The following is a 21,447-nucleotide window of genomic DNA, read 5'->3' as shown; positions in this document are numbered from 1 at the left end:
TCCACATTTGTGGTAGAAATGCCACATGGAAGGCATGGGATCTAACCTCCCAAGCAGACACCCAGAGGGTGATGCAACTCAGAAATGCAGTGGAGTTAGCTCTCCGTGAAGTGCACCTTGGCCAGTAGAAAACAGGAGATGAGAGGGGAACAGATGGGAAAATTCCCTCTCAAGTCTCCTCCTGGTGAACGGTTCTAAGGTGCAGTTTGTCCCTGCAAACACCATGTGCTTTAGCAAACAGTCCTGTCAAGTCACCTGTTCTCTCCTCACAGCTCATGTGAAACAGTGGCCACCGCAGTAATATGTTGTCTTGCGTTGCTTCACATCTTTCTCCCCTGCCACATGTCTCTTCTCCCCTCTCATTATCCTGGGCTTCCGTCTCCCCAAAGGGTGTGAGCACTTTAATCCTTGCCTCAGAGTCTGCTTTCTAGAGCACTTGCGTTAAGATCTGGAGCTGCTGTCAAAGCCCCCATCCCAACACTGAGTCCCAACAGTGGGGCAGCAAGAAGGTCCTGAGGGCGCAACTGATGTTTCCTGCTCACGTGCAGGAAATCCAGCCCAGGCTGCTGGATTCCTGTCAGAGGCCCGGTGGCAAGGGTGCAGGGTCAGCCCACTTCTGGCATACTCCCTAGAAGAAGCTGAGGCTAATTTTCTCAGGCTCTTTCTGTGGTTCCCTGCATTTTCTCCTGGGTACGTAAGACTTACCTTTGGAAGAGTCAAACCCAGGCTTGCAGCTTGCTCTGCCTTCTGGGTCTCTGTGCTCTTAGGCCACTAGAGGGCAGCAGGCTAGAGCATGGAAGTTCAAAGTCCCCTCTACAGACGGCCAATCAAAGGCTCTGATGAGCCCAGGCTGCCATACTGTGATGGCAGTGTCTGAAGCGGGGTTGGGGAGAAAAAGAGTAGCTCTCCACCCTCTCTGAGTTTGCACTTGGCGCAGACTTGGTCAACTCTTTGTGGACCTCACGTGGCTCAAGCTCGGAGGGCAGCTACAGAATCCGCTTTGGCTCTGAGCTTCCTGAGCCCATGAGATTTATTCCTTCATTGGTTCTCCCAAAGAACACAGGACTGTGTAACATGCTTGAGCAAATATACTGGCTGAGGGAGGCGCACAGGCCCAAGACAGCCTCTGAATCCCTGCTGGATTTGGCTGTGTCACAGTGAAGGCAGGTACAGTGAGGACAGTGGATGCCAAAGATTGCAAACAAAGCTGGAAAAGATAAAGAGAGATTCTGTGACCTCCCTGACCTTAGTATCCTCTTTTGGAGGGTATTACATGCATGTTCTGTTCCACTGAGGCAGAGGTGAGACCCCAGGTCTGGTCAGAGCACACAGTAGATCCAGAGCTGCTCTGAGATCAGAGGTTGTCAGTCCCATCTCAGACCAAAGGTCTTTTCTCTCTGTATCCAAGACACCCAGGTTGCATCCAGAGAGACAGAGAGAAATTCTGGGGGCTCTCCTGAAGGCTGAAGACTGCCCACAGTCCCTAAGTTAAACAAGTTCTCAGAGGGCCCCCCAATTCAATGTCCACTGACAGACTCTTCTCAGGAGTGCTTTGGTGACATGGCCTTAGTGTAATAATGGACCATAGCCAGAGGGCGAGGAGTGGAGCAAGCTGCAGATTGTCCAGAATGAGTGCTTGTGTGGTTGCCTCACTCCTGTCCTAAGCATTGCCTTCGGGCTGAGACCTAGGAGCCAGCACCACTTAGGGATTTTGACTATATAGTCAGGGTCACTGGAGCGTGAGCCAGCCAAGTGTTATATAGGTAATCTCTCTCTGAGGGCACTGAGCAGATTAAGGTTGACTTATTATCACAGACAGGCTATCGTGGAAACCATGAAGCTGAGGGGGAGGAGAATGGGCCCAGTGTGACCTGTTGCTAAGAGACAGAAACCACAAGGGCCAGATCCAGACTCAAGGACAAGAACTCAGCAAGATTCTTGACGATGGTTACTAGCTCACAGAGAGCCCAGGAATCAAATCACTTGGTTTGAAAGGAATTGTCCAGAGAATCCTCACCAGGCGATCGGGGATCTGGGAAGGCATAATCTCTAAGGCAATCTTTAGGTCCAAACCCATGTCTAAAGGGAGGGTGGATGATTCAGTTCCAGAAGAGGTATCTTCTCAGGGCTGTCCATAAAGGAGGGAGGTATTTCCCAGTGGAAAGGACCAAGAGCGATTAGTTTTGTTGATGAAGAAACTTGCTCCACTGTCCAGAAGGATGTGCTATGTGCTATAGATTAGTGACCATTGTTTTCTCTTCTCCCCTATTCCAAATGGAAGGGTTTTTTTTTTTTGTTTTTTTTTAAATGGTTACCCTATTTCTCTCCATATTGGTTATGTAGGGGTAGCTAAATTTATCTTTAAGCCAGAGATTGCAAAATCACAAGAAATTATATCCAGACCTGATCAAGAATTGCACATCACAAAGGGACCCTGGACTGAGGGCTCAATAAAGCAACTGGGCATGATTCTGTTTTGTCTCCTATTCAGAAGTGGGTGACTGCTTTTTGTTGAGCCTAGGAACATTGCATTGTTAGGCAGGCACAGTTTTGAAAGTGTATGTTTGTCAAGAAAAGTATAGGTGGAAGGTGAACAATAAAGGGGAGGAATACTGTGGATGCAAATTGCTTATCTGCCCATCATCCCTTCTTTTGAAGACCTAGTTCTCCCCTCCACACAGTCCTTGTGAAGTTGTCAATTACGGTGGCCTACTCTTCCACCCTAGAGGTAGCCACATGTCCATTCTGGCCAAAGTCCTCCCAAGGTCTTTAGAGCTGGAACTAGCGAGGCCACTAAGTAGAAGGGAGCAGAGCCGAGAGATGGAGACATCATCATTTGAACCCCTAGATCAAGCCATGCCTAAAGGTAGATACATCCTTTGATTCATCAATTAAGTAAGCCAACTAATTTCCTATTGGCTTAAACATGTTTGAGTTGGGTTTTTGACACTTGCAGCTGAAAGGATTTGGACTAACACATGCACACACAACAGAGACACAAACACCATTGTTGCTTAAACTCATTAGACATTATACACGTCTTCCATGAGCTTATAGGGATCAGCAAACATTTTATCTAAAGGACCAGATAAATCTTTTAGGCTTTGTGGGCCACATATGGTCTCTGTCTCATATTCTTTTTTATCTTTACAGCCCTTTAAAAATGTAAAAAAATCATTATTTGTAGGCCATACAAAAGCAGGCTGTAGGCCAGATTTGCCCACAGGCCATAGTTTGCCGACCCCTGATCTAGATCCTGCCAATCTCTGCAGCATTTATACACGGTCTGCCAGCCCCTAACCATGAAACAAGATACTTCAAATGCCATTTTGGTTTGTGTCTCGACGTGACTTGATGAGTTAAGGTTCAGGGTAGAGTTAGAAATGGGAAAGGGTCTTATCTTGGTGCCCACTGTCTGCCCCATAATTGGCACTGAATAAACGGTAATCATTATGATTTCTTGCTAATAATTTATCAGCATGATGCGGCTGTCCAAATGGCTTTGTGCATATGTGCCAGTTCATTCTCGAAGGCCCTTCCCCTCCTTCATCTTCTTCAGTAAACCTTTCTCTGACCTGCCTTACCAGTCAAGTCTGAATTCGGTACTCTTCTTGCTATCACAGACTCTCTGGGGCCCTCCATTATCACTACGTTATCGGACCGTCCTTCCCCCAACTATGAGTGCTTAGCACCTAGCAGTGACGGGTCTCTATGCCTCCATGTGAACAGCTGTTTGAATGTGCAGGTGTTAACATTCCCATCTGTGTCCAGGGTGGTCAGTCTACGTGTCAGCCCTGTGAACTACCACACCTTACCTGGCAATGTTATTTTTCATTCCATTCCCTCCAAAAACGAGTCAAAGACAGAGGAACAGGTGGGAACAAATTTTCTTAGAAACTCTTATTAAGGAGGAACCCGCTGCCCCCACCCCCACATGCTTTATTGTCTGATGTGATATCAGATCAGAGGCCTCCAGTCTCAGCAACATCTAGGGACCAGAGTGCCCACCACACAACTGGGGCCCCAGACTAGTTTGATCCAGGTCTGTGGGGTAGAGGGAAAATTATCCTCCTAGGAAAAGTTATGTGCAAGGCCCTGCAGGCCCAGGAAAGGCTGACCAAGGCAAGTGAGTCATGGTGCTCTAAGCTGAATCTTTTGCCCATCTCACAGAAGCAGGCAGGAAGCACCACCATCGATCAGCTTTATATGGTACCCACTGTATACAACAGACAGACAAAGACAGACAGACAGAGCACACACCACTTCTAAGCTGAACACTGCTCACCATCTAGAAGCACCTTGGATAAGCACATTGAGACACTCTTGCATAGGAAAGATGTAGTTTTTAAAGGAATGATGAAGTATTTTGGCAAAACATCTACTTCCCTCCCAGGTCCTGGGTAAAGAGGGACCTCTAAATTCTGAAGCTTCTACATAATTGAAAATTATCCCCTTCTCAATGGCAGTATATACAGTAGCGAACCTTCCAAGTCTGTTGTCAGAGCCCTCTACATATATCCTGAATCTACTTTACCGGTGGGCAAACTTAGAGACAGAAGGTGGTCTGGAGCAAGGGGACACTGGGGCTGGCTCAAGGTGAGGGGAAACAGGAGGTGTCTCGGGGAAACAGGAGGTGTCTCGGCTCAGCCAAAGGCAGGGCCTCTGTCTAACTGGATGGGGAAGGGAAAGGCTGGGGCAGTCCAAACTCCCTTTCTTCCTGCCTGAGGAAGCAGTGGTTCCACGGCAAAGGCTGTCAAGAAGGAAAGGCAGGTTCCCACCCCTGCTGGCTTAAGGGGTTTTTCGGGGTGGCAAAGAGCAGGGCAGGCCAGAGCTCCTCCTTGAGGCCTCTTCGTGGATGCTCTCTGAGTTTGGGAACTGTGGGTTCACTGCTTCAATAACTCTCTTGTTACCTGCATATGAGCCCAGACCTCAAGTCCTTCATTATTTTTAAAAGGTGGTGGGGTGGAGGTGGGGGGCGTTAAGAGGGAATGAGACACAGAACAATCTTTCCACAGCCTTCCTCTGCCTAGGTTGGGGTCTTCAAGGGTCTCCTTCACCCTGCCTCCTAGGGATATTTAAAGGCAGCTTTTATTAGACTCTATACTGTCCTTTTTGTTTCTCTTGTGATTTTTTTGTTTCTTTGTTTTAATTTTTATATATATATATATATATATATATATATATATATATATATAATTCTTTAAAAAGCAATAGTCCTTTGGTCCCTAAACTCTAAGGAATGATATGATTTTGAAAGAAGTAAATCTGGGCTTCCCTTGTGGAGAAGCCCTTGGCAGCCCCCAAGGCCCTCTGCTGGTTCCCCTAGACAGTCACTCCTCAGCCAGCCCCAGCGGCCTTGCCAGCCTGAGCTCTACATCACAGGCACAGAACAACCCACTTGGTGAAAACAATCCTTAAAGTGGCCTGAGCCCAGGCACTGGCCTTGGGTCCACCTCCATCTGTGGCTGCTCCTTCAGGAAGGGCTGCTCAAGCATTTCTGTGCTTTTCTTTTCCTTTCTTCTCACTCTTCAGTTTCCAATGTTGGGTATTAATTGATAAGGAGAGAGAAAGGGAAAAAAAGGAAAAAATCACTCTGGAGGGCAAGACAAGAAGAGCAGCTTGCCCTATCCGTGACAGGTGAGTGGCTGGACCTCAGGCTCAGGTGAGTGGCTGGACCTCAGGCTTCCACTGAAGCCAGACCCTGGGTCCTGGGCAGATGACCTCAGCCCAGCACCCCCTCCAGAGTGCTCCCTGGGGGTAGTTCAAGTGCGGCAGGGTCCTGTGGATCTTCTGAGACAGCAATCTCTAAAAGTCACAGGCAGCCGGCCCTGCCAGAAACCTGAGAGCTTGTCATAGCCCTCCCCATCACCATCACACCCTGTAGATCCTGCATCTTCAGTGTATTTGCTTCTCTCCTCATCTCCATGTTCACTGCCATTATCCCAGCCCTTACATCCTGTCCCTTCTTTGCTTAAACTCCTCAGTGGTCCTCTACCATCTTCAGGATAAAGTCCAAACTCATGGCCTTTAAGACCCTTCACAAGCTAGCACAAACCTACTTTTCTAGTCTCGTTCTCCACCCCCCTGCCCTCCCCACACAGGAATTCTCTACTATGGTCCCCTGTGGCTATCTCTGGAGTGGAACGAACTGGTTGGATCTTACTGTAATTGTCTCTCCCAGACTGTGGGGGCAGGAATTTTGTCTAATTTATCTCAGTCCTTAGACTGAAGGAAAAAAACAGCCTCAGACTGAGGATTCCTCCTAACTCCTGGCTCTTCTCTCCCAGACTTTTTCAGGGGTCGGTGCCCCCAGCATCCCAAAAGGAATATCAAAGCTGGGAGCGCCTCCAGCACTCAGGCCCCATCTGCCGGGGGTTCACTAAGGACTCACCTTTCTGTGGCTGGTCAGTGAGAGTAGATCAGTAAGGCCGGTTGGCATCCTTGGGCCTCTTTAGCTGGACCTTGAGCCTCTTCATGCCAATCTGAAAGCCATTCATGGCCTGAATAGCTGTCTGGGCACTGGTTGGATTGTCAAAGCTAACAAACCCTGGAGGGTGTGTGCAGAGAGGTTAGCTGGGAACTCTGCCTGGCAGGGCCTCCTTTCTCTATGACCAGCCCCTTCTCCTTGCCCCCTCAGGCCAGTTCCATCAATCAGTACTCCTCCACCCTCCAGTGTTTGCACGTGTGCACACACACGGACACATGCTCGTACTTACACAGGCAAGTGGCCTGAGTTTCCTAAACGTGTGATTCTTGGAAGGACAGGAGGTAATTCTGAGTGTGTGTATTGGGGAGGCAGGTAGTGTGTTGATGGGGTGTTTCCCTGTCTTTCTCTGGAGTGGGAAAACTCTCTCTCCACAGCCCCCATTCTGGTCCTCTGAATTGCAGTTGGAGGGGATCTCTGGTCCCAGACCCAGACTCCACCTGCCCTGGCTAGACTCTAAAGCCTAACCTGGTTGAAGATCTACCAGACACCTGACCTTCCCAGGTGAACCTGAAATAGACTTGTCCCTTGTCTGGGCTTAGCCTCATCACTGGTCTGTGACTCTGTTGAGTGCTATACACTCAGTTTCTAGGAGTCACTGACTTCCGGAGGTACAGTCTTAGGGTCTGTAAGGAATCTCGAAGTTGGGAGTGGGAGAGGCCTAGGGATGGGGCTCAGCTCACCGAAACACTTGCTCTGGTTGGTGGCTCGATCCACAAAGACTTTGGCAGAGACAACGGCTCCAAAGGGCAGGAATGTCTGGATGAGTTCTGCATCACCAAACTCCTGAGGCAGGTGATAGATGAAGAGGTTACAGCCTTCGGGGCCTGCAGGAACGGGAGCAGGCTGGTTCAGGGGAGGAATCCTGAGTCCAGCCCCACCAGGCCCTGATCTCCAGACCCCTGTCCCTCACCTTCTCTTTGCTGCTGGGGCAGGCCTGAAGGCTGCTGGGGAAAAGTTGTGCTCACTGGGGCATAGGCCGACGGATAGGCTGCTGGAGACAGAGGTGGGAGTGGGCAGTGACCCCCAGGAGCCACCCCCAATCAGGGCCCCATCTGCCTGGCCACCTTTGACCAACTCAGCCAGTGCACAGTAACCCTCACCCCTAGAAAGGTCGTTCTGGGTCCAAGGGTGGGCGAAAGGAGGGTCGGACTCCTCAGCACAGAGCCTAACCCCCCCCACCCCCAAATCTCCCTATTACTTTCTGGGGCCCTTCAAACCCCCCAGGCCGCGTAGCGCCAAGTGAAACCTGCGTAGTGGTGCATCCCAGCGTAGGCCTGCTGCAGGGGGTCAGCCACGCCGGGACTCTGGGCTGGGGAGAGAGGGGCGCAAGGCCCACAGTGAAGGTGGGCCGGTGGGCGGGCAGGGTAAGGTGAGAACGCAGGGAGTGTGGAGGGAGGCTGTGAGAGGCAGCAGGGAAGGAGGAGGAGTCCCTTCTCAAGGAGACCAGGCCCTGCCACCCGCCCCCCCCCAGGCCCCCGCTCCCCACTCCATTTTGGGGGAGATATGGGCGGAGCGGGTGGGGGGGGCCCACCTGGGTAAGGAGAGAGCCCGTTATTGTAGAGACTGTCCGAGCCAGGTTGCCCGTTGGTCTGGGGGGTCAGGGGGCCGAATCCATTAACCCCGATGGGCGCCGGGAGACCCGGAAGCGTGCTGGGGCCGCCGCCCTGCGGAGAATTGGCTGCAGGTGGCGAGGAAGTGGAAGAGTCAGGCCGCAGCCCCGCCTCGCCCCGCCCCCGCCGCGGGCCCCGCCCCCTGCGCGCAGTACCTGCAGCCGGCAAGAGCGGCGCGGCTACCAGGCTGAAGGCCGCCACGTGCTGCATCTGTGCCGCCACTGCGGCCACCGGGCCGAGGCCCGGGCCCTGCGCCGCCGCCAGTAGGGCCGCCTGGTGCTGCAGGATCTTTGGGAGGGAAGAAGGCCGGGTGTGGAGGGCCCAGCGGCGGGCATCTGCCCCGGCGCCCCACCCCCCGTCACCCGCTGCCCGCCCGCGCCCGCCGGGCCAGGCACTTACAGCGGTGGTGTAGGCTCCGCAGGCCCCCAGCGGCAGCGGCGCCGGCTGCAAGGCACTCAGCTGGCCCGCCATCTGCTGCATCCGCCGCAGCGCGCGCTCGCGGTCCGTGTCCGCCAGCTTGACCACGAGGCTGGACGAGGCGCCCTGGGTAAGGCAGGGAAGGCTGCAAGGACGGGTCTAGACCTCAGCCCCGGCTCTGGGCCGAGGGCCTTGCTCCTCAGGCCCTTTCCCCGGCATGTGGGGAAGAGGAGCCAGTCCCCAGACCCCTGGTCTCACCCCGGGCCCCGGCGCCCGCCCTCACCGCCATGGTCCGGCTGCCGTGCAGACTCTGGATGGCCGCCTGAGCTTCCCCTTGACTCCCGAACTTCACAAAGGCACAGCCTGGGGCAGGATAGAGGTGGCTCAGGTCACAGAGGCCAAAGGGTCATGTGGTCCGGAGTGAGGCGGGGTCATCAGGAAATCCAGGGGTCAGCTCAAGTCACCTTTACTGGTGCCATCGGGGCTCCGCAAGACGGTGCACTCCTCGATGTGGCCAAAGGGCTGGAACAGGCGTCTGACGTCCTCCTCACCCTGCTGCTTGCCCAGCATACCCACAAACAGTTTTCGGTCCTCTGGGGACAAATCCAGGAGTCACCTGGGAACCCTAAGACCTCTTGGACTCCCCAGAGTAACAGGAGGAGCCTAGGAAGGTAGTTAACCACGGTCTGGCTCTGGGAAGAGGTGAGTGAGCAGGCCCTACTCACTTGGGGCCACAAGGTTAGGTTTCTTTGAGGGGCAGGATGACCTACAGACAGATCTGGAGGAGAGAAACTCCAGATTTCCATCAGGAAAACCTGGGTCCTGGAACTCATTGTTGCTCTTGTGGGAATGATTCAGTCCATATTTTTGGTTGGATAGAGCCCTACATGCATCATTTTATATGTTTGACCCTTCTGTTCTTAGAGTCTGGGAAATGCTATTTTGGACCATTTCAGCCCTATTAAGGGAGGGGAGTCCTCAGAGGAGTCCTTGTATTCATACTGGGTCTGGAGAAGATAAGTACACCCTCCTGATAAGCCTGATGGCAGTGGCTAGAGTCCAGGATTCTGGGTCAAAAAAAAAAACAGCACAGAAAGCAGTTGTCTCATTGCACTGCCTCAACCCCAGACCATGAGCACTGGAATGATGAATCCCCAACTCCAGCACCCAACTCAACCTGCGTGCCCCTCCCAAAGGCCTAAAGAGAACAGGAAGCTTGGGTTCCTGATCCTCTAACATTGGCATTTTGCCCACTATGCTTACTGAACTCATGACCCCTTTCCTTACCTCCCTTATTCCCTCACTGAGCTTCCAGGACCCTCACTGAGCCCTGCTGCCTCCTCTCTGACTTCCCCTGTTTTCCTGCCTTGATCTCTCCCCAGGTGTTCATGCTATGGGAGAACAGGTTCTGCCTATAGACCTGGATGGCCACCTGAGGATCCTTCCTTGTGTCCACCCTTCCTATGGGAATGGTAGAGATGCCCAGAGAGGGGCCGTAAGCTGGGCCCCGTGACCTTGGAGAAAGCTGGAGAGCTGGGGCTGGAAACCAGGGCTTAGCTGCACATCCAGCAAGTCGGGCCTCAGGAGCACTATCCAGGAGTGTGTGATAGAGGAGCCCAGCCCACAGGTCCTGCTGTCAAAGCCTCTCTCATCTGCACCAAGGTAAGTCTCTGATTTTGAGATGGGGCTTCATCGGCGTAATACAAGTTGGGAGAGAAAGAGTGGGTGGGAATCTGGCTTCAGACTTCACCTCTGAGATCCTGAAGCCCAAGAAAACCCATCCCAAACTCCTTCACTCTTTGACAAGCTTGGCCAGGCTGATGGGGGTCCTTGGATCCTGAGTGCAAAGGAAACAAGGCTGGTGAAGGTCATAGACTGAAGCCTGGGTGACAGTGAAAAGGAAAGTGAAAAGGCCGAAATTAGCAGTGGAGGGAATCTCCAACAAGGCTATGTGTGTGTGTCCATATTTCACCTGGATGGTGTGGGGTTCAGCCTAGGCTGCCCTGGGTACCTTGGTATCTGTCGCCTGCCTGTTAATGCTGTGTCTGTATGGAGAGCAGGAGCTGTGGCTTATGTGGGACAGAGTGTGTTTCAGCAGAATCCTGCCCTCTGTCCAGAGGATTACTGCCCAGAAATCCTGATGGGGAAAGGATAGATAATGTACTTGTGGCCAGAATTCCAGTAGAGGTACCAACCTTCTGTGGTGAGAGTACAAACCAGTGGGTATACTTCACTCCTGGGAGGGTTAGCCACAGAATAGTGCCCTTGGAATGGATCACTGGTTTCCTAACCTTTTAAAACAGCTGTGAAATCCATTGTTCTAACAAAAATATTAGGATGAAGCTCAAAATGTAAGAGAAAAGTAGAACTGCTTGGAAAAGGAGAAAAGTAGGAGGAGGGCTGGAGTTCCTCTTGCTTCATCTTCCCCTGGTACTCCCTAGAGGGGACTCCAAGGAAAGTCCTTTGTAAACCACTGACCTAAAAGATAGAAAATAGAATTCCACATGGTGTATGAAGAGGCATCTGAGATCATTCTCTTCAGGAACCTGAGAAGTCAGGAAAGGTCTTTCATGATTCTCTTGACTAATCTGATGGTGGCTTTGCCTTGACATTGGAAGACAGGCCCTATTTGGTCAGGGAATCAAACCCTCTGAGATTGTTATTATTCTGAGCTATGAAACTAAATTATGCCCATGCGTCTACAAGAGACCCAGGAGGGGCTGGAGAAGATCCTAGGGTCTCCAGAGTCTCAGGGCTTCATGATGCCCTAATTTATAGTGCAGCTGTGACATTGGGTAGGGTCTGCAAGATGATGACAGCACCTAGGTAAGCTGTCATGCCACATGGAACAGCATCCAGGTAGCCCTAGGTAGGAAGAGAGAGGTCATGGCTGAGATGGAGCCCCCAGGACAGTAAAGAGGTTTGTGTGAACAGTGGTCCGATCCTTCATCTGCTCTTCCTCTTTCTGCTCTTTTCTGATGATGGTGGTCAGTCACAGCTCATGTCACAGACCATGAAATTCTCTGATCCTTCTGTTCCAGTGAGAGTCTCCCAAATTAAGAATTTGCATTTCCATGATAGGGCACTGACTCTATGGTTCTAGACTACTGGGCTGTACAGAATTTGAAATTGAAATGAGGTTGGGCTATGGGCTAATCTCTATGCTGCCCATTTCACAGCTGTCACCTTGAATCCTGGTGTCCTCTTTGCCACTTTACAGGGACCTTCATGGTGTTTGACAGGAGGATGATCTGGGTCACAGTGAATATAAGCATCAGATGATCCTGAAATGGTGGGATAAGTTTCTTAAGAGACCTGGTCAAAGAGAATTACAGGCTAGACTCCTGAGAGTAGCCTGCAAATCCACACCCCTGAAGATTTTCAGGGCCGATGCATGCTCCCAGAGAGATGGAGATGATGGGATTTAGCCCAGAAAATGCAATATCCTCTAGGTCAAACTATACCAGTTTGGTAGAAAAGGATTCTGTAAGAGGTAGGTCGGAAATGTCTGAATAAAATCATTCCATGAGTGGTGGGTGGGTCCCTAGAAAGATGGAAATTCAAACTGGGAGGCTCAACTTTCCTGGAGTGGATGGAATTGGAAGATAGCATCAGTGTGGAGTTGAGACATAGTTGGAAAGACACACAGTTGAACGGTGTAACTGCATTTTCATGATGGCCACCTGTGTATACTCCTTGCTCTTCTACCAAATGCTTTTTTGAACCCAAATCAAGTTGTTTGGACCCTAGAGGTTCATCTCCATAAAGCTGTCTTGCGCAGCTGATCGTACAGGGATTCTAAGGTAGCAAATGATGGGGTTGGAAGCCCAGAGTCAGAGTCAGTCCACGCCATCTTCCTCAGGAAAGGTATCAAGATGCTGTTCTAGAAAGAAGGCTCTGCCCAAGTTGGCCCAAAGGAGTCCCAAGTTTCTGGCTTCTAAGCCCTCCACAACCACTCACTTCCATGTTGGTGGGACATCATGATCGTAGAAACAGTGCAGGGACAAGAAATCGCATTGGGGTACCAACCATCAGACACATCCTAAAATTACCAGTCCACCTTTCCATCCAAATACCAACCCAGGAGATCCTATTGATGGCAGCATTTGATGCTCTGACATTCTCAGTGATGACTGCAGCATAAGGATCCAAGGAAGACTAGGAAATGAGTGAAGAAAATATCCAGGGGAAACAAAGTCTCCTGAACAGATCTGATGAGTATCAAGTAGGGCTTTTTTTTTTTTTTTTTTTTTTGCTGTATGCGGGCCTCTCACTGTTGTGGCCTTTCCCGTTGCGGAGCACAGGCTCTGGACGCACAGGCTCAGCGGCCATGGCTCACGGGCCCAGCCGCTCTGCGGCATGTGGGATCTTCCCGGACCAGGGCATGAACCCACGTCCCCTGCATCGGCAGGCGGACTCTCAACCACTGCGCCACCAGGGAAGCCCAAGTACGGCTTTAATTCCAAAAGAAAACTATTAGAACTAAGAAACAAATTCAGCAAAGTTCTCCTATTAAAAAAATCAACAGGGACTTCCCTGGTGGCGCAGTGGTTAAGAATCCACCTGCCAATGCAGGGGACATGGGTTCAAGCCCTGGCCCGGGAAGATTCCATGTGCCACAGAGCAGCTAAGCCTGTGTGCCACAACTACTGAGCTTGCACTCTAGACCTCACGAGCCACAACTGCTGAAGCCCGTGCATGTAGAGCCCATGCTCCTCAACAAGAGAAGCCACCGCAATGAGAAGCCCGCACACCACAACAAAGAGTAGCCCCCACTCGCCGCAACTAGTAAAGCCTGCGCGCAGCAACGAAGACCCAACGCAGCCAAAAATTAAAAATATAAATAAATAAATAAATTTATTTTAAAAAAAAAGAATCTGCCTGCTAATGCAGGGGACATGGGTTCGAGCCCTGGTCTGGGAAGATCCCACATGCCGTGGAGCAGCTAAGCCTGTGTGCCACAACTACTGAGCCCACATGCCAGAACTACTGAAGCCCGCAGGCCTAGAGCCGTGCTCCGCAGCAAGAGAAGCCACCGTAATGAGAAACCCGCATACCATAACAAAGAGTAGCCCCCCGCTCACTGCAACTAGAGAAAGCCCGCACACAGCAACAGAGACCCAATGCAGCCAAAAATAAATAAATAAATAAATTTATTTATTTTTAAAAATCAACAAAAAAATCAGTTGTGTTTCTATAGACTAGCAATGAACAATCTGAAAATGAAATTAAGAAAACTATTTCAGTTAGCATCAAAAAGAATAAAATACTTAGGAATAAATTTAAACAAGGCTGCAAAAGACTTGTATCCTGAAAACTACAAAATATTGTTGAAGAAAACTGAAGAAGATGCAAATAAATGGAAGACATCCTATGTTCATGAATTGAAAGACTTAATGTTGTTAGATGTCAGTAATACCCAAAGCAATCTACAGATTTAATGCAATACCTATCAAAATTTCAGTGGCATTTTCTTAAGAAACAGAAAAATCGATCCTAAAATTCATATGGGATCTCAAGAGATCCTGAATAGCCAAAAAATCTTGGGGGGAAAAAGAATTTTGGAGGTCTCAGTCTAACTGATTTCAAAACTTATTACAAAGCTACAGTAATCAAAGTGTGGTACTGGCATAAAGAGAGACATTTAGACCAATGGAGTAGAATAGAAAGGCCAGAAATAAGCCCTCACATATATGGTCAATTGATTTTCGACAAGAGTGCCAGTCTTTTAAACAAATGTTGCTAAGAAAGCTGGACATCTACATACAAAAGAATGAAGTTGGACCCTTACATTGTACTGTATACAAAAATTAAATGAAAATGGATCAAATGTAAACATAAATGCTAAAACTATAAAACTCCTAGAAGAAACAGGGGGAAAGCTTCATGACCTTGCATTTGGCTATGATTCCTTGGATATGACACCAAAAGCACAGGCAACAAAATAAGAATAGAAATTTTGGACTACATCAAATTTTAAAACTACTGTGCATCAAAGGACACAACCAGAGTGAAAAGGCAACCTACAGAATGGGAGAAAATATTTGCAAACCATATATCTGATAAAAGTTTAATATCCAGAATATATAAAGAGCTCCTATGACTCAACAACAAAAATAATTCAATTTTTTAAAATGAGCAAAAGATCTGAATAGATAATTCTCCAAAGAAGATATACAATGACCAACAAATATATGAAAAGATGCTCAAAATCACTAATAATTAAGAAAGTGCAAATCAGAACTACGAGATATCAACTGACACCCATTAGGATGACTGCTATTTTAAAAAAGCGGGGGGGAAATAAGTGCTGGCAAGGATGTGGAGAAATTATGTATGTATGTGCACTAATGTTGAATGGTACAAGCCGCTCTGGAAAACAGTATGGTGGTTCCTCAAAAAATTAAAAATAGAATTACCATATTATCCAGCAATACCAGTTCTGGGTATATATACAAAAGAATTGAAAGCAGAGTCTCAAAGAGATATTTGTACACTCATGTTCACCTTAGTATTATCCACAATAGTCAAAAGGTAGAAGCAACCTAAATGTCTATCAAGCAATGAATGGATAAACAAAATATGGTATATATGTACAATGGAATATCATTTGGCTTTTAAAAGGAAGGAAAAATCTAAAAAAAAAAAAAAAAGGGCTCTGAAGAACCTAGGGGTAGGACAGGGATAAAGACGCAGACGTAGAGAATGGACTTGAGGACATGGGGAGGGGAAGGGTAAGCTGGGACGAAGTGAGAGAGTGGCATGGACATATATACACTACCAAACGTAAAATAGATAGCTAGTGGGAAGCAGCCACATAGCACAGGGAGATCAGCTCGGTGCTTTGTGACGACCTAGAGGAGTGGGATAGGGAGGGTGGGAGGGAGACACAAGAGGGAGGAGATATGGGGATATATGTATATGTATAGCTGATTCACTCTGTTGTAAAGCAGAAACTAACACACCATTGTAAAGCAATTATACTCCAGTAAAGACGTTAAAAAAAAAAAAAAGGAGATTCTGACACATGCTGCAACATGGATGAAACTTGAGGACATTATGCTAAGTGATATAAGCCAGTCACAAAAAGACGGTTGCTAGGGGCTGGAGGGAGGGAGAAATGGAGAGTTATTGGTTAATGGGTACAGACTTTGAGTTTTGTAAGATGAAAAAGTTCTGGAGGTTGCACAGCAATGTGAGTATTGCTAACAGTATTGAACTGTACTCTTAAAAATGGTAAAGATAGTAAAGATGATGTTATGTCTGTTTTACCCCAATTAAAAAAAAATACAGTGAAGGAGGAGGCCTGAAAAATAGGGACTTAGATTAAGAAAGAACAGAGACTCCACTGTTCCTTCATCCTGATCCAGGAGAGCCAGGAGGCGAGTAAGAAAGGTAGACCAAGCCTGGGCTTTCAGGTTCCCTTAAGAGAGAAGATCTCAGCCTCCGGAGATGCATTTTTCTTTTGTGGGCTATACACTTGTACCTGAAGGGCTTGTCAGAGGTTCAGACACAGCCATGGCCTAAAAGTGTTACAACAATTAGCTTTGGGTGATCCACTCTGAGTCAGACTGAAGGAAAGCACCACTCTTTTCCTTCGGAGGTAGAATGCATTTCAGGAAGTGAAACATTAACTTGACATTACCAGGTCTTATGCAGTACTGTGAGCCTTATCCAGTCAGGTTTTAGTTGGAAGAATACTTTTTAGAATTAAATCAGTGTGAGGATCAAAGACAGATATGAGTGTCAACTGACTAATAGAACAGTTGTTGGTAAGATCCGTGTCTGATTTAGGCCAGAGAATATGTCCCAGTATTAAGAAATTCTGAAAATTCTAGCTCAAAATTTAACTTTAACTTAAAGTCTGGTTGTTAAACACTGAATAGAATAGAATCCTAGAAAAAAAAATTGGAAAAGATGGCTTACTTAGTTAGATAGTAATATATGTTTATTACTCAAAATCCAGGCTGATATTTAAACAAACCCTTGCAAATTCAGGCAGAAATTAAACAATTATAGGATGGTTATAGGAGGGTTGATGTGATGACAGATAATTGGCTTTTGAGTTAAACCAAATGTGAAGATTAAAAAACAGAGGCATTACCTCAGAGAAAGTTTTAAATTTTAAAGTAAAAAAAAAAACCCTTAAAGTGAAAAGATTGCATGGATTTATTACTTAAACTATTTCTGTACCATAGGCATCTTGGATCTGTAAATATTTGCTAAGTAAAAAATACAGCCAAGTTGGGGAAAGAGCAATCACAATTGTGACTTATGAATTTATTGATTTTATGTTATAAAATTTGAAAGATAGGAAAGAAAATACAGGAGTTCAGTGATTTTGAAGATTTTGCCTTAGAACTAAAAAATACTTTCCCTATATGATTGGTACTTACAGTTCAACTTATTTTTAGTGTTTCCATAGTAGAGATAATCTAAGTTAGGAAAAATCAACCACAGTCTCCATGCTGAAGAGCAGATAAAATAGATCTATTTAGTTACCATTGTCTGAGGGATTTAGGGATCCCTAGCTCTGACCTCATGTAATTTGAGGTTAATTTAACATTTTGAAATACATGAACTTTGAATTTTCATTCAGGCAAACATTTTAATGTTCACATTTAATTAAACACAAATGCTGAGGGAAAAGTTTTTGGCACTATGTATATTTAATTAGAAATGGGCGCCTTGGGCTTCCCTGGTGGCGCAGTGGTTAAGGATCCACCTGCCAATGAAGGGGACATGGGTTCAAGCCCTGGTCCAGGAAGATGCCACAAGCCACGGAGCAGCTAAGCCCGTGAGCCACAACTACTGAAGCCCGCGTGTCTAGAGCCCATGCTCCGCAACAAGAGAAGCCACCGCAGTGAAAAGCCCGCGCACCACAACGAAGAGTAGCCCCCGCTCACCACAACCAGAGAAAGCCCGCGCACAGCAACAAAGACCCAATGCAGCCAAAAATAAACAAATAAATAAAATAAACAAATTTATATATAAAAAAAGAAATGGGCGCCTTTAGTATATTATGAGATAATTTCACTTTGGAAAATTAGATTAATTTTCCTTTAAGAGTGTACTGTTCAAAGGACTTCCCTTGGTGGTGCGGTGGTTAAGAATTCGCCTGCCAATGCAGGGGACACGGGTTCGAGCCCTGGTCGGGGAAGATAGCACATGCCACGGAGCAACTAAGCCCGTGCGCCACAACTACTGAGCCTGCGCTCTAGAGCCCACATGCCATAACTACTGAGCCCACGTGCCACAACTACTGACCCCTGCGTCCCTAAATCCCACGCTCCGCAACAAGAGAAGCCACCGCAATGAGAAGCCCATGCACCGCAACGAAGAGTAGCCCCCACTCGCCATGACTAGAGAAAGCCTGTGCTCAGCAACGAAGACACAACACAGCCAAAAGTAAATAAATTTATTGAAAAAATAAAAAAGTGTACTGTTCAATGCCACAGGATGTAAAATATAGGCACAGAGCATGGAGTATATGAACAGTGTGGGACTTGACTGCAGAATTTATGGGAACTGGGATACATTAAACATATGTATAAATATATATGTATAAACATACACATAGGGCTGGCATACATTAACAGGCTACTATAATATAGTCCATGAAGACTTGGATGCACTCTGAGTGCCACCAAGGCTGCAGGGGATGACCATGAAAGAAGAGGGCCCCAGACCTTCTATCGGGCAGATCTTGTGTTGCTACTATTATTGCATTGTAAGCATTGAATGTGCAAGTGCTACCAGTAACTTCTAAAAGTAATGCAACATACAGTGTGTTTAAAATATAGGTTATTTCGAAGTGCCTATGAGGGGACTCCAAGTCAGACGGGGAATGTCAGAGATGGCTTTGCCCTCAGAGCCTCTGTTTCCTTATTTGGAAACTTGGAGGAAATAGTTCTTCCTGCCCTACCTATTCTAGAAGCTTGTGGGGGGAATCAAGTCCATGAGACTGTCTGTGACCTGTAGAGCATGGTTATACAGAGAGTCTTATGATCTTTCAGATTTAGGAGGAGCCGTTTGGTCTCCTCCTAGGAACAAATGGGTGGTTTTAAGAACAATGATGTTGTAGGTAATGTTATAGCGGGAAGAAGACAGGATGTCTCTGTATCTTTCCAAGGTGTTATGAAAAATATTTTTATAAATTTGCTTTAAACATTTTTTTTCAATGAAAACAATTTTACTTCTATTCAGGCTCTCCCCTGCTGTGCTAACACTTTGATTTCTACAACATTGGCTGGAAGTGAAAATAAAACAGACCTATAATAGAAGTTATAAGAAAATAAAATATAGGTCATTTCAACCACAAACCTCATGTCTAGTGATTAAAAATAAGAGTAATACTACTCTGTTGCATTGGCATGAAAATTCAAGAGATAGAATGTAAAGTAACTATTTTTGTCAAAAAGCTCATGCATGTGTACGTAATAGAATACTCCTGTATGGCAGATGGGAAAGAAAATGGCAGCCTTTGGACCGAAGAAGCAAACCTGATAGGTTTAGTTAGGCTGTCACAATGCGGGCCCACTTTTAAAAATTGAATTAGTTGCCAACATTTAATATAATTTAATATAATTAAAACAGAAACTTTCATTATGTCATGACAGTCTCACCCATTTAGGGTTCCTTACCTGGCTCCTATAGCATTTGAGTAGTGATCCCTGTTTTATGGGAAGAAAAATCTAATAATCCCTTCCAGAAAAAAAATGGCAAAATTTTGGAAGATTACGTTTGCCTTGATACCCCCTTGATTATGTCTGCATTGATACCAGTATTTTTGTCAGATGTAAAAATCATTATTAATCAACCGTAAACAAAGGATTTAATTTCAGGAATAATTTTTTTTTTTTTTTTGCGGTACGTGGACCTGTCACTGCCGTGGCCCCTCCCATTGCAGAGCACAGGCTCCGGACGCGCAGGCTCAGCGGCCATGGCTCACCTGCCCAGCCACTCCGCGGCATGCGGGATCCCCCCAGACCGGGGCACGAACCCGTGTCCCCTGCATCGGCAGGCGGACCCCCAACCACTGTGCCACCAGGGAAGCCCAGGAATAATTTTAAAATATGCAAGCTCAAAGGCTTAACTGTATCAGGGCAGGTGTGACCATTAACTCTGAAGGTTTATAGAATGTTTGGGATAACAGAGATAAGACTTGAATGAGACAAGCTGTCCTACATTGGTGTCAAATGTTACATTTCAAAACCAAATTCAATACCATTTTAAAAGTTGAGTTTCTAAAGCATTAATTTGTGTTACAATTCAGCAGAGAGCTGAACTCACTTTTTTTTTTTTTTTTTTTTTGCTGTACACGGGCCTCTCACTGTTGTGGCCTCTCCCATTGCGGAGCACGCGCTCTGGACGCGCAGGCTCAGCAGCCATGGCTCACGGGCCCAGCCGCTCTGCGGCATGTGGGATCTTCCCGGACCAGGTCACAAACCCGTGTCCCCTGCACCAGCAGGCGGACTCTCAACCACTGCGCCACCAGGGAATCCCTGAACTCACTTTTGAAGAGATATATAATAGCACTGAAGAGAAGAAACACCTTTTGATTAGTATCTAACACAGATCAGTTGGTAGTAAAATACTTGTAAATTGTAAAGACCCAGCTGTTTTGCAAGACTTAGTACATATGCCTCCTGTCTCCCAAATGTGTATCAGGGAACATTTGGTGATTTTGAGTGGGAACACGAAAGAATTGAGAGATCTGGTCATCCAAAACTGCAAGAAGGATTATCCACAGATGCCTTTGGAGTATATGCTCTTTAAAAGCCATCACTTAAGCAATGTAAAGCAATTATACTCCAATAAAGATGTTAAGAAAGAAAAAAGCCATCACTTGTCAAGAAATAGCCATGTTATACATAACTACTAAAATTATGAATTCTACTGCCAGGCAGAGCTCTTTTCAGCTAGATTTTCTTTTCCTGCTCTCTTGAGCTGCTCGGAATCTGAACAGGTGTAGAGGTGAAATGCCATATGTACAGAATATGTCAATGCTATTACACCTGAAAAACCTGTACAAAAACGGGGAGGCAAATGATAAAACTCATGCTGATGCCACTGCTGGGAGCCCAGATGACCAAGACATCTGGACTAGACTAAGCAGAAGCATAATCAGCGTGGAGGCCTCCTTTGGGCAGTGGCCCTCACCCTGGCAAGAGGTGTTGGACTCCAAGCAGCAAGTGTGCCCCCAGCATCCTGAATTTAGTTCCTGAACCAGACTCCAAGTTGCATTATGTTCTTCTGAGCTCTGTACATGCTCTTCCCTCCACCTGAAATACTTGCTCCCTTGCTCCTCCTTTTTCTATTTGACTACTTCTTGTTCATCCTTGAGATCTCAGCTTAAATATTACCACCTCTGGGAGCCCACCTTGACCTCCCAGACTAAGGTGCCCCATGTTTTCCCCAATGCTTTTCAATCCCCCAGGACTTGAAAAGCATTGATCACACTGGATGATAGCTTTGTTTTACTGTTTATATCCCCTTATAGCTCCAGAGCTCCATGAGGCCAGGTGCCAGGTCTGCCTTGCATTCCTAATGTGGAGTAAGTTACTCAAAAGATACTGGTTGGATGGTTGAACAAACTACAGCCCAATCTGTCTGCTTCTTAGCTCACTCAGGTACTCTCAGGTGACCTCTCAGCTGTCTAGTGTTCGTGGGCAGGGCTGAGAAGTTGGCCAACATTGGCCCTGATGCCTAACAGTTTCCCAAGAAGCAGAAATTCTTGGGACAAGTGAACCAGAGGTTTGGTATGCAGCCTGGAACTTCTCAAAAACCAGTCTGGAAAGAATGAGATGGAAAAGGAGGATTTGTGTTTGGAGGAGAGGGAGGAAGCTTGGAAATATCTCCTTAAGACAAAGTGGGATGATAACATCTTGACCAGAAGTGGAGAATCAAAGACCAAAATCAGAAAATCTAAAA

General features: G+C 47.1%; 1 protein-coding gene across 8 annotated transcripts in view; it reads right to left on the bottom strand.

The window, feature by feature from the left end:
* Positions 1 to 4,184: 4,184 nt before the first annotated feature.
* CELF6 (CUGBP Elav-like family member 6) overlaps positions 4,185 to 21,447 on the bottom strand; it is a 37,408-nt gene continuing 20,145 nt past the window's right edge. For 4 of the 8 annotated variants that reach the window (XM_033440012.2, XM_033440014.2, XM_049706494.1 and 1 more), the window contains 9 exons: positions 8,979 to 9,107; positions 8,798 to 8,877; positions 8,497 to 8,640; positions 8,019 to 8,385; positions 7,734 to 7,796; positions 7,398 to 7,478; positions 7,168 to 7,311; positions 6,392 to 6,547; positions 4,185 to 5,526 (listed from right to left, as the gene is read on the bottom strand). In XM_033440012.2, coding sequence (XP_033295903.1) covers positions 6,420 to 6,547; positions 7,168 to 7,311; positions 7,398 to 7,478; positions 7,734 to 7,796; positions 8,019 to 8,385; positions 8,497 to 8,640; positions 8,798 to 8,877; positions 8,979 to 9,107 — 1,136 coding nt within the window. In that variant the 3' untranslated portion in view covers positions 4,185 to 5,526; positions 6,392 to 6,419. The remainder of the gene's footprint in view (positions 5,527 to 6,391; positions 6,548 to 7,167; positions 7,312 to 7,397; positions 7,479 to 7,733; positions 7,797 to 8,018; positions 8,386 to 8,496; positions 8,641 to 8,797; positions 8,878 to 8,978; positions 9,108 to 21,447) is intronic. The other 4 variants (XM_033440015.2, XM_049706493.1, XM_033440013.2 and 1 more) reach the window with 4 other exon arrangements.

Source organism: Orcinus orca, chromosome 2 (genome assembly GCF_937001465.1).
Source record: "Orcinus orca chromosome 2, mOrcOrc1.1, whole genome shotgun sequence".
Lineage (NCBI taxonomy): Eukaryota > Metazoa > Chordata > Mammalia > Artiodactyla > Delphinidae > Orcinus > Orcinus orca.
This window is presented reverse-complemented; position numbering and strand designations above follow the sequence as displayed.